The sequence below is a fragment of the Ailuropoda melanoleuca genome, chromosome 13, assembly GCF_002007445.2.
Source record: "Ailuropoda melanoleuca isolate Jingjing chromosome 13, ASM200744v2, whole genome shotgun sequence".
NCBI classification, from domain to species: domain Eukaryota; kingdom Metazoa; phylum Chordata; class Mammalia; order Carnivora; family Ursidae; genus Ailuropoda; species Ailuropoda melanoleuca.
Genome location: NC_048230.1, coordinates 28,637,655 through 28,655,451, shown reverse-complemented (window position 1 = coordinate 28,655,451; position 17,797 = coordinate 28,637,655). Strand labels below are relative to the sequence as shown.

General features: G+C 38.1%; 1 protein-coding gene across 1 annotated transcript in view; it reads left to right on the top strand.

Moving 5' to 3' along the window:
* Positions 1 to 458: 458 nt before the first annotated feature.
* NSF (N-ethylmaleimide sensitive factor, vesicle fusing ATPase) overlaps positions 459 to 17,797 on the top strand; it is a 117,403-nt gene continuing 100,064 nt past the window's right edge. The window contains exons 1-4 of the mRNA XM_019809479.2: positions 459 to 541; positions 2,643 to 2,742; positions 6,112 to 6,151; positions 15,870 to 16,036. Coding sequence (XP_019665038.1) covers positions 459 to 541; positions 2,643 to 2,742; positions 6,112 to 6,151; positions 15,870 to 16,036 — 390 coding nt within the window. The remainder of the gene's footprint in view (positions 542 to 2,642; positions 2,743 to 6,111; positions 6,152 to 15,869; positions 16,037 to 17,797) is intronic.

The window sequence follows — 17,797 nt, the reverse complement described above, 5'->3', positions numbered from 1 at the left end:
ATTCCACGGATGAAATAGAATCTGTGGTTGCACATGTGCTGTGATTGGCAGGCCCACGGAAGCATATGGAATGGGGAAGGAACAGCTTCCCAAAGGAAGGGTTTGCTGTTACCACAGAGGACGGAATGCAGGGAGTCAAAAACTATAGGTAATTACTACAGGTGATGAGGAATAGAGGAACAGGAGGCATAAACTATTCTTTAAGGTTATGAAAGATGACTTAGGGGCGTCTGGGTGGCTCTGTTGGTTGGGCGTCTGCCTTCAGCTCAGGTCATGGTCTCAGGGTCCTGGGATCGAGCCCCATGTCTGGCTCCCTCCTCAGTGGGGTGCCTGCTTCTCCCTCTCCCTCTGCCTGCTGCTCCCCCTGCTTGTGCTCTCTCTCTCTTGAATAAGTAAATTTTTAAAAAATATTTGAGATGACATAATTTTATTTTCTTAATCATTGATTTTTATAGAGTATGCAAGCTGCAAGATGTCCTACAGATGAATTATCTTTAACCAACTGTGCAGTTGTGAATGAAAAGGATTTCCAGCCTGGCCAGTGAGTATCTAACTTTGTTTTCTCCTAACCTGCCAAGTGGTATTTTAGAAACTTCTAGAGAGCCCTTATTTTTTAGGAAACTTGAGAATAATTTTTTAATTACTCTTGCTGAGTTGGAAAATGGAAGAGGTGGGAGTGTTATGTATTTTAGTTTTTACTATATTAAACTTTGATTAATATGTTTTAAAAATCATATATAGCTTTTTATATATAATCTTTATTTTTATCAACTTTCTTAGCAGAACTAAACATACTGGTTATATAAATCATATATAGCATAGTCATTAGGATTTTGGCTCTGCAGTCAGATTGTCTGAGTTTGGATTCTGGCTCTGCCAGTTACAAACTGGATGACCATGGATAAGTTTTATCTACCGTCTCTGTGCCTCTGTGTCCTAATCTGTGAAATGGGGATGATGATAATATCTTCCTCAGGGTAGTTGGGCAGATTGACTTACACAAAGCATTTAGAACAGTGCCTTGCACATTAATAAGCCCTCAATAAATATTAGCTATTTTGATAATTATTACTATGATAATCTAAGAGACATGAAAATTGGAAGATGCACAACAAAGTATAAGTATTTATTTATAAGTATTCTTTTGTTGTCATTTATTTTAACCAATTCACATCACCCACTGCCAAAATTTCTAAAAACCCCACTACCAAGTTCAGTGCCACCTATATGCTTCTGAGGCTGGTAGAGGTAAGGAGATAAAGGAGCCCCTCCAGAAGGCAGACTAGGGAAATAAGGAACAATAAGGCAGAATTTTAACTGAGCCTTTAAAAAAAAAAAAGCTATCTGTAAAATCCAGGAGTTTTACAAAGTTAGAATCGCCAACTATCTGTAGCTTTCAGCTTCAGAGTAAGGGGCTGCACTACATGATTGCAGTAATATTGTTTCTTATCCTAAAAACTCTTTGATGCTAAGTTGAACACAGAACTTTCTGTTTATAAACTGGGGTATAGATAATCAGTGTGAGAATTTGTTTATGGAATTCTTGTATTTGTCAGATATTCACTGTACTCATGATGGAGTTACTTGAAATATAGCAGATGTAAGGAACTTGTGTTCTAGTGGCAGAATGATGTGTATAGAAACATCAACCGTTAATATTTCAAAAGTCGTAACATTTTAAAAGATGATATTTTTAAAAAGATTTTATTTATTTGAGAGAGTGAGCTAGTGAGAGAGAGAGCATTAGTGGGGGGGAGGAGCAGAGGGAGAGGGAGAAGCCTGCCCGCTGAGCAGGCAGCCCAACTTGGCACTTGCTCCCAGGACCCCAGGATCATGATCTGAGCTGAAGGAAGATGCTTAACTGACTGAGCCCTCCAGGCACCCCTCTAAAAGATGATTTTAAAACAGATAGTGCTGTTGCAAAATAGAGTTTGAAGGTTTCATCACACACACAGTCCTTGGCAATTTCTCGTTGTAGGAGGTTATCATGAGGTGACTATATTTTATCTATATATGGGTAACTTCTGAGCAGAATGAATTAGCACAAAATGCTTTGAAATAATAAATACTGATATCTATATGAAAGCTGATATATTTTGTGACAATTTTTTATTTTTACCATCTTTTTAATTTTGTAGGTTGCAACTGTTTCAACTATTGTGAGAGCCTACAGAGATTTAATGACTAGTCCTAAAACTAACTTTTTTTGGACTGTTATATCCTGGTCCTTCTGTCTTTGGTTCTCCTCCCTTTATTCTGTTGAGGGTATGAAATAATTCCCAGGAGAGGAAATTTATCTAATTTTTACTTAATATCAAGAACTCTAAATCATTGTCTTCAGTTTTATGTAAACTGGAAATATAATAGTGTTGATATTTTGACTGGTATGTACTCTTTTGAACTTGATCCTGAGTCTCCTTGGTGTGTGCTTGGCCGAAGGTTATGCCTGGAAAACATTTTGCATTCTTGACCATTTTAAGAAATGAAATTTGTGGTTCTGTTCCTTCAGGACTGTCAAACTCTCTGCCATGTTTCCACCTGGTACTCATCAAGCATCAGTTGTTGGAAATGAACACATGCAGTGGAATTGATGTTTTTTATTTCCTTTGACATGGAGCATTAACTATGTTTCTGTCTTTAAGGCATGTGATCGTGAGGACCTCTCCCAACCACAGGTACACATTTACATTGAGGACCCATCCATCCGTGGTTCCAGGGAGCATTGCATTCAGCTTACCTCAGGTAACTCAGATGCTAATTTATTCTCTTCCATTCTTGAAAGTCCTAGAAAAATCAATTCATTTAAAGCAAGCATCATCCTGGAACTGTATTGATTCATATGGAAGAAAAATGTCTAGGTATTTATATAAGGAACTTAAAGATACATTCTTTTCTTTCTTAAAGGGGTTGGGGTAGAGGGAGAAGGAGAGAGAGAATCTTAAGTAGGCTCCATGCCCAGTGCGGAGCCTCACACAGTGGCTTTATCTCACAACCCTGATATCCTGACCTGAGCTGAGATCAAGAGTTGAATGCTTAACTGACTGAACCACCCAGGTGCCCCTAAAGATACACTCTTTTTTTTTTTTTTTTAAGATTTTATTCATTTTTTTGAGAGAGAGACATAGAGAGAGAGCACTTGCATGCACGAGCAGTAGGGAGGGATAGAGGGAGAAGGAGAAGCAGGCTCCCTGCTGAGCAGGGAGCCCAATTCGGGGCTCAATCCCAGGACCCTGAGATCATAACCCGAGCTGAAGGCAGATGCTTAACCGACCGAGCCACCGAGGCACCCCTAAAGAGACATTCTTAATTGCCAGTTTTACTGTGTTTGCCTTTTTATTGCCTTGATTTTTTCCCCTAATTTAAAAAAATTCGGTGGTTATATCAGTTAGCTATCAGATAAAGTCTCAAGTTCTTTTAATGTTAACTCATAGGGTAACAGAAAATATATAAAAATAACATTTATAGGGGCGCCTGGGTGGCTCAGTCAGTTGAGCGTCTGCCTTCAGCTCAGGTCATGATCCCAGGGTCCTGGGATTGAACCCCACTTTAGGCTCCCTGCTCCACGAGAGTCTTATTCTCCCTCTCCCCTGCCTGCTGCTTTCCCTGCTTGTACTCTCTCTTTCTCTGTCCAATAAAAAATAAAATCTTAAAAAAATTTATAAAATTGACATCATATAATAGTGATTTTTAAAGTGCAATGATGTCACGCTAATGAATATGATACGAGTAGTTACTATCTCAAATTACAATGTAACTTGCTGGGCTTCCTGAAGAGCGGAAGGATTATGATTACATTTATAATTGTTGGTGGATTCTGTGGCGGGAAAACTGCCTTGCACTGTTGCAGGCACTTAATACATAATTGAGGAGCATTGCAGTACTAGTCTGTATCCTTTTCTCCCTTATCTTACTTGTGCTGCTGATCCCACGGTCCTCAGCAATGTAATGCAACCCCTGCCTTCTAGTATGCTAATAAGCATTGATTCACTTCCCTGGAGGTTGAAGGAAAGAGATCAAACACTCTTTAGGGATCTATTAAAGGTCTCTTGAAGCCCTCAAAAATTATGGGAGATCTTTACTCACAATTCCCCTTTTCTGTATTTGGATGCCTCTTGATTATCAGGACTACTTTTCACATTTGTTTTTACACATCACATGTTTGGGATATTTTAGAGTTTGTCAACTTTTGCAGAGCTGGGATTCTGGTGGCCAGAAAAGGGGCTTCTAATTATTTCTTCTTGTCTCTCTGCTTTAAAAAAAAAAAAAATTACGTAATATTTACAATAGGCCAAGTGCTATTCTAAGTATACTTGCATATTTTAGCTCATTTAATTCTCAGAACAACCCCATATGATAGATACTATTACTTTCATCCTTTGAGTCTGTCTTTGGGATTGAAGTATAGAACCTGTTTGTGGCTGCTTTTTGACTCAAAGTCTGGACTTACCCACCATGCTGCTAAATTTCTCATTGGCCGGAAGTGAGATGGGATATTACAGAAGGGGGCATGAAAGGCAGAGAGGAGGGAGAAGCAACTGTGATAAGAGAGCTAGAGGGGAAAGCAGGTGTTGCACATACTCACAATGCAGCCTCTTCACCATCCACCCCCAAATCCGCACTGCTTGATGAGTAGACAAAATGTGGATTTTCAGCCAAAAATTATTTTTCCCACTGTTCTTTGAAGTGTTACCAGTAATGACTAATTTTGAATCCATACCAAGCCCGTCCTGAATTCCTGCCTAAGCACAATCTGGCCTGCCTCTGTATATTCTTGCCATTGTAACCAGTCTGGACCTGGGAGAAGCTAAAGTCTAGTTGCAAAAGCCCGAATATTCTTTGGCTAGTACAAAGAGTAATCAGGACCATCTAATGGTTAGAATGGCTGCTTGGTTTTCAGACTAGATTAGCCGACCAGCTTTAATTTAGTTTTCATGATTTGAATGTCTTTCTTGTTGAGATATTACAACAAACAGTATAAGTAACCATAGTACACGTAGAACACCGAAATATTTTCTGATACTATGAAGGCCTTCAGGAGCAGTATAGTGTGGTACTCTGTGATACCAGTTTTATTGTACAAGGGCAAGTTTTTTTTTTTTTTTAAAGATTTTATTTATTTATTTGACAGAGAGAGAGACAGCCAGCGACAGAGGGAACACAAGCAGGGGGAGTGGGAGAGGAAGAAGCAGGCTCCCAGTGGAAGAGCCTGATGTGGGGCTCGATCCCAGAATGCTGGGATCACACCCTGAGCTGAAGGCAGACACTTAATGACTGCGCCACCCAGGCGCCCCAAGGGCAAGCTTTGTATGTTTCATATAGATGGTTGGATATGAACTATAGCATATAAATATGTTTCCTAGGGCTCCTGTAACAAAGTACCACAGAGTGGGTGGCTTAAATTTATTCTCTTGCAGTTTGGGAGTCTAGAAGTCTGAAATCAAGGTGTCAGCAGAGCCATGCTCTGTCCGAAGGCCTTAGAGAAAAATCTGTTCCATGCTTAGCTTCTGGTGTTGCCAACAACCCTTGATGTTCCTTGACTGGTAGATGTGTCATTTCAGTCTCTGCCAATATCATCACATGACTTTCTCCCCATGTGTCTATCTTTTCTCTCTCTCTCTCTTTTTTTTTAAGATTTTATTTATTTATTTGATAAAGCAAGAGAGCACAAGCAGGGGGAACAGCAGAGGGAGAGGGAGAAGCAGCAGGCTCCCCACTGAGCAGAAATCCTGACACGGGGCTTGATCCCAGAACCCTGGGACCATGACCTGAGCCGAAGGCAGACTCTCAACCATCTGAGCCATCCAGGCACCCCATTTCTTCTTATAAGAACACCGGGTCATATTGGCTTACGCCTACCCTAATTTGATAATGACCTCATCTTACCTTGATTGTATATGCAAAGACCCTATTTCCAGATATGGTTGTATTCCCATATGCCAGGGGCTAAGACTTCAATGTGTCTTTTTATGGATCATAGTTCAACACACAACACTAACCCACGTTTTGATCTTTGAATATGTACTGAAATTCATAGATATTCCTTTTTACCTCATTTCTCTAATTTTGATGGAGTTGGTTTTAGGTGTCTAATTTTTTTCTTTTATTTTACAGCGAAAATGGGCTGGACTTTCTATTGGGCAAGAAATAGAAGGTAGGTATATTTTTTAGCTACCTGATATAGATTTTCTTTATGATTTTTCTCGTGGTTGTGGGTATCTGTAAAATTTCCTATTAGTGGTTGTCAGGCCATTAAACATTGATCCTGTTTATGTTACTAGTAAAATATATGATAATGGAAAAGTAAGTAGTTATGGTACTTACCGCTTGACTTACTACTCTGCCTGAAAGTTGCAGTCTAATGGGGGAAAGAATATCCACTTATTCGTGGCTCACAGAATGTGTACAGGGTAAATAAGTGCACAAATATTACCATTGGGAGCTCTGTGTGAAAGTGCTAAGATAGAACAGGAGTGGATGAGTTGATTGGAGACTGGAAAATCAGCCAGAGAAATCTTTTTAGGCGCTGGAGTTTTGAGCATGATTATGAAGTAGGGGGAAAGCATTACATAGTAGAGATAAGGAGGAAAGGCTCTTAAGATGAGTCAATAGTATCAATAAAAGGCATTCATATGGGAGCAAGCAAATCGTAGGCAGTGCTCAGGAAGTATGTTTGCCTGATTGAAAGGATTTGCCTGAATGAGTTCTATTAAGTGATGAGAGTATGCAGTTAGTGGAGGGCCTAAAAGTACATACTGGAAATTTTGGATTTTATTCAAACACAGTTGAGAACTCCTGAGGATTTCTGAATGAGCCCATCAAAATCCTAACTTGAAAAAAGATTCTGATGTCAGGGTGGAGGATAGTGAGGAAAGGGGAGAATTCAGGAGTCAAGGAAAATATCTTGGAGATAGTTTGACTTGCCTAGAATTAAGTTGAATAGGACTTTCTGAAATTATGGCTATGATAATTTTTTTTTACAGTCTGAGGTATGCTGAGGGCGCCTTGGTGGTGGCACAGTTGGTTAAGCATCCGATTCGGTTTTGGCTCAGGTCGTGATCTCTGGGTCATGAGATTGAGCCGCACCTTGGGTTCTGCTCTCAGCTTGGAGTTTGCTTGAGATTCTCTCTCCCTCTGCCCCTCCCACTTGGGTACTCCCTTTCTCTCTCTCAAATAAATATATTTTAAAGACTTTATTTATTCATTTGAGAGAGAGAGAGAGAGAGAAAGAGAGAGAGAGAGAGAGAGAAAGAGCGAGTGCACAAGCCTGGAGAGACAGAGGGAGAGGGAGAAGCAGGCTCCCCACCGAGCAGGGAGCCAATAAGGGGCTCAATCCCAGGACCTTGGGAATACAACCCGAGCCAAAGGCAGACGCCTAACCGACTGAGCCACCCAGGTGCCCCTCAAATAAATAAATCTTGAAAGTTTAAGTTATGTTGAAGAAGATAATTGGTATTATTTGGTGATTCCATTATACAGTATTACTGTATACTGAGTTATGTTTTCTTCTGTGTTTGTTTGGAAAGATAAATCAGATTTAAGTTAAGGAAAGAGTGGCAGTATTTAAGCAAATGGTATACTTTTAAACAATTTTTATTTTAAAGATTTGTTTATTTTAGAGAGAAAGCACGTGAATGCATGCAAGCAGGGGAAGGGCAGAAGGAGAGGGAGAGAGAAAATCCTCAAGAAGACTCCTCACTGAGTGGGGAGCCTGATATGGGGCTCGATCTCACGACTCTGAGATCGTGACCTGAGGCAAAACCAAGTGTCCAGTGCTTAACCAACTGAGCCACCAGGCTAACCAATTGGTGTAGTTTTTTTTTTTTAATAAAGTATGTATCAAGTCATTGTAGTTCATTGGGGAAGGGAGTAGAAAGCAATTTATGACTTCAGGAGGAAAAAAGGACTAAGCTACATGTGGATTATAAACTAAGGAGCTAAAAAGCAAAAATTGGCATTATCTCTTAGGCACTGTGGCAAATTGAGAAAATGGGGTATGAATCTTCTTGTCAGATAGTTTCATGTCAACTTCATGGGTACGGCAGGAGAAGGAAAGAAGAAGCAAGTATAATTAAGTGAGCTTTTTTTCTGCTTGCTTTTCTTTTTTAAAAATGTTTTAAAGATTTATTTATTTATTTGAGAGAGAGTATGTGTGCATGAGTTGGGGGAGGGGCAGAGGGAGAGAATCTTCAGGCAGACTCCCCTATGAGCTTGGAGCCCAACCCGGGCTCAATGCCATGACCCTGAGATCATGACCTGGGCTGAAATCAGGAGGCCGACGCTCAACTGACAGAGCCACCCAGGCGCCCCTTTCTGCTTGCTTTTAAAACCTAAAAATTTCAGGGGCGCCTGGGTGGCGCAGTCGTTAAGCGTCTGCCTTCGGCTCAGGGCGTGATCCCAGCGTTCTGGGATCGAGCCCCACATCAGGCTCCTCTGCTAGGAGCGTACTTCTTCCTCTCCCACTCCCCGTGCTTGTGTTCCCTCTCTTACTGGCTGTCTCTCTCTGTCAAATAAATAAATAAAATCTTTAAAAAAAAAAAAAACCTAAAAATTTCATATTTATGAAAAGTTTGCAAAAATAATAGAATCGCTATATACTACTTTTACCCAGATTTACCAATTATCATATTTTTAAAATTCATTCTTTTTCTCTCTACACACATGCCTGCATACACACATTTTTTTTTTTCTGAACCATTTGAGATTAAGTTGCAGAAAGCATTCCTCTCTACATCTAATACTTTAGTATGTAATTCCTGAGAACAAAGATGCAGTCTTACAGTAATTGAATTCAGGAAATGAAACATTAATATAAATAAACATTGAAACTTTAATCTGTAGTCCATAATTCAGTTTTGATAATTGTCCAGTTATTTCCTTTACAGCCTTTTCCCCCTTCAGTGTAGGATCCAGTTCAGGACTGTGTATTGTACTTAGCTGTCATTTCTCTAATCTTCAGCTTTTTTGTTTTCCTTTGATGATGGTGATATTTTTGAAGAAAACATAAGATGGGGTAGTTGTTTGGTCAAAGGGTACAAAGTTTCAGTTATGTAAGATGAATAAGTTCTGGAGAGCGAACGTACAGCATGGCGACTATTGTTAACAATACTGCATTGTATACCTAAACTTTGAGAAGAGGGTAGATCTCAAGCATTTTCTTTTCTTTTTTTTTTTTTTTTAAAGATTTTATTTATTTATTTGAAAGAGAGAGACAGCCAGCGAGAGAGGGAGCACAAGCAGGGGGAGTGGGAGAGGAAGAAGCAGGCTCATAGCGGAGGAGCCTGACGTGGGGCTCGATCCCAGATCGCCAGGATCACGCCCTGAGCCGAAGGCAGACGCCCAACCGCTGTGCCACCCAGGCGCCCCTCAAGCATTTTCATCTCACATGTGCATGCGCGCACACACACACACACACAGAAAGAATGTGCACTGAGAAGGAGGTATATTCTCTGTTGTCAGGGTGTAGTGTTTGTTACATATACGGAAGCTCTGCTTTACTGATTATGCCGTTTGGATCTTCTATATTCTTACTTATTGGTGGTTACTTGCCCTGTCTTGCACTGAGCAAGTAGTGTGTTAAAATCCTAGTGTTTTTCTGTTTTTTCTTGCATCTCCTGTAGTTTCTATTTTACATAGTAGTTTCTGTGTTATTTGGTATGTAGATATTCATAACTGTTACATTTTTAATGTGAATTGTGGCTACTAGCATCATAAAGTGTCCTCTTTTATCTAATTTAATGTGTTGTAAATTATACTTCGCTATCAGGATCAAAACCTTGCTTTCTTATTGTTTTTAATTTGCTCACTATATCTTTGCCCATCTCTTTACTTTTAGCCTTTCTTAATCTCTGTGTTTTAGGTGTGTCTGTGGTATACAGTGTAGAGTTGGGGTTTGCTTTATGAGCTAATTTGAAATCTTCTTCTAATAGGCCTATTAAGCCCATTCACAGTTATTGATATGACTGATAAATGATCTCAGTTCTGTTATTTTACATTTTAGTTGTGTTTCTCTATTTGTTATGTCGTCTTTGCTATTTTTAAATTTTTATTTTGGTATTTAGGAGTGTTTTTTTTGTGTGTGTTTTAGTGATTACTTTTGTATTTGTACCTCTCATAGCCCCTTGGTCCCCTCTTTTTTTTTTTTTCCTTACTTGATCTTTTCAAAAACTGTTCTGTCAGTTATAAGTGATACCTTTTGACTCTCATCTGTTGCCTATACAACAGTTCATGATCATTTTCTACCTCCCCCTTTCTCTTCCCGTTTTGTTGCTTTCTTTCCTTTTTTTTTTCAAATTTAAAAGTTTTTTTGAGTGGGAGAAGCAAATTTTTAAAAATTGAGGTATAACTGACATATAACATTATATTTGTCTCAGGTGTACAACGTAGTGATTCAGTATCTGTATGTGTTGCTAATGACCTCCACAACATGTCTAGTTAATACCCATCACCTTATATAGTTACAAAAGTAGTTTTTTTCTTGTGATGGGAACTTCTAAGATCTACTGTTAGCAACTTTCAAATATGCAATTTAGTATTATTAACTATAGTCACCAAGTTGTACATATTAGTTTCTTTCTACTTTTTCAAAGCATGATATTTAAATGCTATTCTTCCACACGTGACCCCATACTTGTTTTAGTCTTAACTCTACAATTAAATCTCTTATATGATTATGATCGGTCCTTTTGCCTGTTTCTACTTGGTTGGATAAAAACCTATGCTCTAGGAGATTCCTCCAGGAAGTATATATGTGTGTAGTGTTCATTAAGTTCTTGCATATCCAAACTGTTTTTATCTTTGCTATTTCAAGTGCAGCTTGGCTGGATATAAATTTCTTGGCTTGTTTTCTTTTCTTGAATTTCTTGAAAATGCTGCATGCAATTGCCTTGCATTGTATGATGCTCTTGAGAGCTCTGATGGCAGTCTGATTTTGTTACCTTTTAAGTAATTCAATTTTCCTGCCTGGGAGCCCTGTGGATTTTTCTCTGTTTCAAGTCTAATATCCTTACTAGGATATTTTTTGGAATTGGTCATTCTGGGTCAATGGCCAAGGGATATAGCAGGTCATTTCAATATGCAGGTTTAAGTTTTCTCTTATTTCCAAATTTTTCTTAGATTATGGTTTTGGAAATTAGTTCTGGTCCAATTGTTTTGATTTTCTTCCTAGGGGCTCTAATTATATATATATTAGTCCTTGTGTGCCTGCCTTCCGTTTCAACCTCTTTTTTCTTGTTCTTTTTTTTAAAAGATTTTTTATTTTATTTATTTTTTTAAAGATTTAAAAAAAGAAGATTTTATTTATTCATTATACAGAGATACAGAGCATGAGCCGGGGGGGAGGAGCAGAGGGAGAGAGAGAATCTCAAGCAGACTCCGCACTGAGGGTGGAGCCCCACCCGGGTTCAGTCTCACGACCCTGAGATCAGGACTTAAGCCGAAGTCAAGATTCAGATGCTTAGCCAACTGAGCCACCCAGGGGCCCTTTGTTCTTTAAAAAAAATTTTTTTAATCTTATTTTTGTTATCTGGTTGTTTTCCTTTTCTTTCACTGCATCTTACTAAATTTCAATTTGAATCTACTCTCCAGTGGGCACTTTGTAATTTATTATTCACTCTGAAATAATTTTATCTTTTTCTTCAGTTTCCTTCCTGAGTTTCATAAACTCTAATTGCATTTCTTTTGTCTATTTGTGTTCTTACATTTTAATCTTCCAATTGTAGATGTTTTGTTATATCTCTGTGTACTCTTTTGAGGATATTTAATTCATTTTAAAGTATTATATATATTTTTTTCTAGTTCATGGTTGATTTTTTGGGAGAGAAGACACTTTATCAGCTGAAATGCTGCACTGTTTAGTTATATGTTATGTTTTCTTTTTGTAGTAAATTTGTGGAGTTTTTTTCAGTTTTTGTGGGGTTTTTTTTTAGAGGGAACTTAAATATTGGGGTTATCTTTTAGGTTAAATATTTAGGTTATCTTTTTTTTCTTTGTGGAAATAGGATGAAGGCTAATTTTCTTTGATTGGGTGTGAAAATAAAGGAAATTACTTCAGTTATGGGTAGCTGGTGGAGAGAGTTACATAATTAGTGCTTTCCACACTTGCCTGGGAGAAACACCTGGAGAGTTTAAAAAAAAAAAAAAAGATTCCCAGGCCCTTTCCTTGAGAAGTCTGATTCATGAATCTGTGTTTTTAACACTGTTAAGTAATTACTCAGCCACATTTTGGGAAACACTGACATAAGTGTTTCCCTTAACTCTAACTCCCTCACCTGAAGCCTGGTGAGAAGCTGAGACAGTGAAAGAGTTCAGCCCCAGAGTGAAGTAGGTCAGTGCATGAAACCAGGGTTCCTTATTTACAGACATATATGCTTATTAAATCTAGTGAGAAAATAGGTGTGTATTAATGTAGGCTTCTTACTTCTTCAAACTTATCTTTCTAAATATAGTTAAGGGAGTGCCTAAATTTAACCTTTAATGTAGATAAATTCTGTGTGGAAAGGTATGAAAATTCAAGATTATAAATCTTAATGAGTTGAGAAATGTGTTTTGTGACTTAAATTATATTTAAAGCATTCTTCTGCTACGAGAAATTGTTGTCTTGATTGTAAATTCAGTTCTTTAAAAGGCAAATCAAGCAGGGGCACCTGTGGCTCAGTTAATAGAGCATGTGACTCTTGATCTTGGGGTTGTGGGTTTGAGCCCCATGTTGGGTGTAGAAATTACTTTAAAAAATAAAATATTTTTAAAAAAAGTGAATCAAATAGACTTAATGAGCAAAATTATAAAACTAAGTGATTAGGTGGGACTAAGGTGGAGTTAGCTTGAGGCAAGGAAGAGTTTGGAGGCCTGAGTGATGTGGCCGTAAAGGAGTACAGCTGGTTCAGGGTAAGTAGCAATATGGGCACAGGTAGGCAAGAACGTGTGGTATGAAGGGGAGTGCTAATTCAAAGATTCTGAAGCAGGAGATTTGTCTGTAAGGTGAGAATTTTTTTTAGTCAAGTCAGTGATTTTAGTGTGAAGGAATCTTCTAGAAGAATCATTTACATATTTAAGTATTACAGACTGATGTCCAGTTAACACGTTTTTGACCATTATAGTGTATGCCTTTCATTGTAATGTCTGTTTATTCAAAGCACTGCCTATAACATTCTTTGCTTATAAAAATAATTTTTATTAGTCTTTGGCATTAAATTTCTATTAATCATAAAATAAGAAAACATTCTCAACCTTATAGCCCTTCTTTTCTCCTGGATGAAACTTTCAGGGCACCTGTCCTTTTGGGGCTGACAGTGTTGCTGACCATGGTGCTGCCTGTGGTACTGTCCGTGGTACTGTCCATGGTACTGCCCGCAGCATTTGAAATTGTTTAACAGCATGGTCTTTTCTATTTAGGAACACTGACCTTAAATTAAAGCACATTTGAAAACCATAGTTAGAAATAATGATATTTTAATACAGTTATTCAAGTTTCTTGATATATAGATGATATACCATGTATATACACACATAGGTGTATGTGTGAATACACATATACATAAATATACATCATGATGTTATAGAATGGTTTTTGAGTCTTTAATGCACAGGATGGTATTGTACTGTATGAATCTTTCTGCAGTACAGTTTCTTGCTCAATATTATATTTTAATAGCCCATCCATCTTTTATACATTTAAATTATACATATTTTATACATTTAAATTATACATATACATACAGTATAATTTATAATTACACAGTTACATATACATCAGGTTTTTATTTTAATTGCTGTATAGTATTCCACATTTTGAATGTGCCACATTTTACTCATCATTCCCCTACTGATCAGTGTTTTTTCAATGTTCGGCTATTATAAATTATGCTGCAAGGAACCTCTGTATAGATCTCTTTTTAGATAAATGTTAAGGAGTGTTTTGGGTACAGATACCTGGAAATGGAATTACTGAACCAACTTACTCATTTCTACATTAATATTTCATTCTGTACTTATCTTCACTGTATGAGAAAACAGGCTCTCATACTTATGAAAATTATTTAACATGCAACCTGTACTTTCTACAAAATGTTAAGAAAGAACAAAACACCTAGAAGTGGAGGCAGTGGGGCGCCTGGGTGGCTTAGTCGTTAAGTGTCTGTCTTTGGCTCAGGTCATGATCCCAGCATCATGCTCCCTGCTCAGCAGAAAGCCTGCTTCTCGTTCTTCTGCTCCCCCCACTTGTGTTCCCTCTCTCTCTGTGTCTCCCTCTGTGTCAAATAAATAAATAAATAAAGTCTTAAAAAAAAAAGTGGAGGCAGGAAAGTCTTCTGAAACTTTCAGCTGAGATTTGAACTTTTTCTTTGATCTTCAGTGAATTTCCTATTCTTTACCCTGACTTTCTTAGTTATTTTGCTTTTGAAAATGTTTATCTTTATGTGTGTCCCCCTTTACAATGGGAAACCAAAATATTAAAATATGATTAGACAAGCAATTTCATTCAGAGAATTTAAAGAAAATCTTTGTACATAACTGTCTAGACTATAAGAAATAAGTTTAGGGGGCGCCTGGGTGGCTCAGATGGTTAAGCATCTGCCTTCTGCTCGGATCATGGTCTCAGGGTCCTGGGATCGAGCCCCACATCAGGTTCCCTGCTCAGCAGGGAGCCTGCTTCTCCCTCTCCCTCTCCTGGTCCCCCTGTTCCCCCTGCTTGTGCTCTCTCGCTCTCTGTCAAATAAATAAATAAAATCTTTAAAAAAAAATAAGTTTAGAACAGAATTTAGGATATGGAAGGAACATAAAGGTTTATATAGTTCCATCTTCTTGTTTTACAGATGTGACAAATAAAGGCACAGAGAGCTAGTTGATTTACTTAGATTCTTATACTTAACTAACAGAATCTTTTTTTTTTAAGATTTTTAAAAAAAATTTATTTGAGAGAGAGAGACAAAGATAGTGACAGAGAGCAGAGGTGAGCACAAGTGAGCACAAGTGAGCACAAGCTGGGAGGAGAGTGAGAAGCAGGCTCTCCGCTGAGCAGGGAGCCCCATGCGGGGCTAGATCCCAAGACCCTGGGATCATGACCTGAGTCAAAGGTAGCCGCTTAACTGACTGAGCCACCCAGGCGCCCCCTAATGGAATCTTTTGGAACACAGACTCAAACTCCAAAGTTCCTTTGTCTTGCCTCCTTTGTTATTAGCATGGAGATTAGGTTTTTTGCTGTTGCGTGCTGTTCATATAAAGATGAGTTAAAAACATGGTCCTTGCCTTCTTTTACATGTTGTACATGGAATACTTACTCTTAAGTGTACTTACTCCCTGCCTACCGTAGGTGTCAGTAAATATTTTTGTAGTATTAAGAAAGAAATGTCACACTCTAAGTTGCTGTGGAGTAAACCTGCCTAGTAAATATTGTTTCTCAAGCCTTTTTTTTTTTTTTGGTCCTACACACTAACTTGCTAGGGCAAAATAGTCCACACACTTCTCATGTTAGCTCTTGCTTGTGTCATACAAAAATCTTGTTTGAAAGTAGCATGCTATGCCAACTCCACTGACACTTTCTGGGCTCATTTTGTTCTCTGTTAAATGAGAAGAAAGAAGATGTAGAGACCATGTGGGAAGGGCTGTGATTTCCCGTAAGGGTCGGGTGAGGGGTAAAGGTAGAGGGAAGGTGCTGTTCAATGTGCCCTAATTAATTCAGAGGGGAGCAAAATATTCAGTGGTTATATTATTTTCTTTAATCTGTGCCTGTGTGTCCCTCCAGTAACGGCCATGGAAAGCCCCATTTTGGTCGAGTTCTGTTAGGTTTCATTTATGTGAAACTTTTAGTTATTCGAAACACAGAAAGTATTTGGTATCTTTGAGATTTTAAAAATGCGTCTTCTTTTTCCCCCTAGTATCCTTATATACATTTGACAAGGCCAAACAATGCATTGGCACAATGACCATCGAGATTGATTTCCTGCAGAAAAAGAGCATTGACTCCAACCCTTACGATACTGACAAGATGGCAGCCGAATTCATCCAGCAGTTCAACAACCAGGCATTCTCAGTGGGACAACAGGTGGTTTTGAATTTTCTTTCTTTCTTCCCACTTAACAGGCGTTCCAATCTCTGTAGTTGTCCAAAATAATAATTCTACCTTGTAGAAATTACGAGGAGCTTCACATATGGACAGAGATATCCAGTCGAGTGGTAGAAAGTGATAGTGTTGGAGATGTGTTTACTGAACCTCTGAGTCCAGTCAGAAAAATTCTAAAGTAGCTTTTAGGTTATAATGTCATATTTAATTACAGCAGCTCTTTCCTCTGTAAATTTGGGAACACTGCAAACTTATATGCTCAGATTTCTTACTTTCCTTTTTGTGGGACATTTGTTTTGTCTCTGGATGGCTTTCTGTTTTACTGATACATTTCTGTAAGAAAAGTAATTCTTAATTCTTTTGGTTATGAACTAGCTTGAGAATCTTAAGACAATTATGTATATACATTTTCAGGTTTTCCGCAGAATATCCGAAGCCCAGATTTTCTATCCTTAAAGGTGATGTTGCTGATCTTGCCCTTTTTTGGACTTCAGTTAATATATTGTTAACCTCCTAGGAAGACATTCTGTTCTTTTAAAATTTTACTTAAAAAATTGTGTGAGTTAAAAATTGCTGCTTGTTTGTACACATAAAGAATCATTGCTCTTTTGACTTCACCATTACATTTGTCTCCATCTTTGTGACTTTTCTTAATTATTCCTAACTCCTTCCCCCTGTCATTCATAGCTCCATAGTAGTAGTTCTCAGAGTGTGGTCCAGAGACTTCTTTGGGTCCCTGAGACTCTTTCAGGGGGTTTGTGAAGTCAAAATTATTTTCATAATAATAGCAAGATGTTACGTCTCTTTTTTCTCTTACTCTCTCACAAACGTATGGTGGTGTTTTGCAGACTGTGTGATGTATGCTAGCTCGTCAGCACATCGGCTGTTAAAGCAGACATGAGAGTCTGCTGTCTTCTGTCTGCGAGACATTAAAGAGATTTGCAAAAATGTGACAGTGCCACTGTTTCCACGTACGTTTTTTTATTTTGGAAACTGGCGGGGGATTTTATAAATTAAACACAAGTCACTTATGTTCACACATAATGAATTTCTTGTCATTTTTATGTTATAAAATACATTTTAAGTTTCTTGTTCTAATTTCTACTATAGTGATTACCGGTGGATATAATCCATTTAAACAAAGGCTTTTTGAGGATTCTCAAACATTTTTAGGCATATAAAGGGATCCTGAGACTAAAAAGTTTGTGAATTGCCGCTTATGGCATTCTGATCTCTAGTGACTTACCTAGACTATCCTTGCAGGCTTTCATCTGGGGAAGTATGTGGAACAGACAGTGAGAGAAGCGGTAGAAAGAACTAGCTCTTGGATGAAAGGAGTGTCACTTCTTTGGATTCTCTCATCTCAGTGAAATGGCATAAATCTGGAAGAACAAGACCAGGCATCCGGATAATCCATACATTATGATAATCAAGCTTTCACAAGGGAAAGTAAATCACTAACAGACAGAAAAGGGTTATAGTGCATTTATTATTATTTCTAAGAGTATTACAATTGGAATGAACCTCAGAGGTTGTCTTGTCTAACCTCCTCATTTTGCAAATGAGTAATTTTTAAATTCAGAGAAGGTAAATAGCGTGCCCGTGGCTACACAGCCAGGGCCATAGCTGAGACAAGAACCCGCTAGATAACTGAACAGTTAATTAATTAAACAAATATTTGCTGAATAAACTAGTATGTTTCGGCTACTATTTTAGTCCCAGCAGGTGAGCAGTGAACAAAAT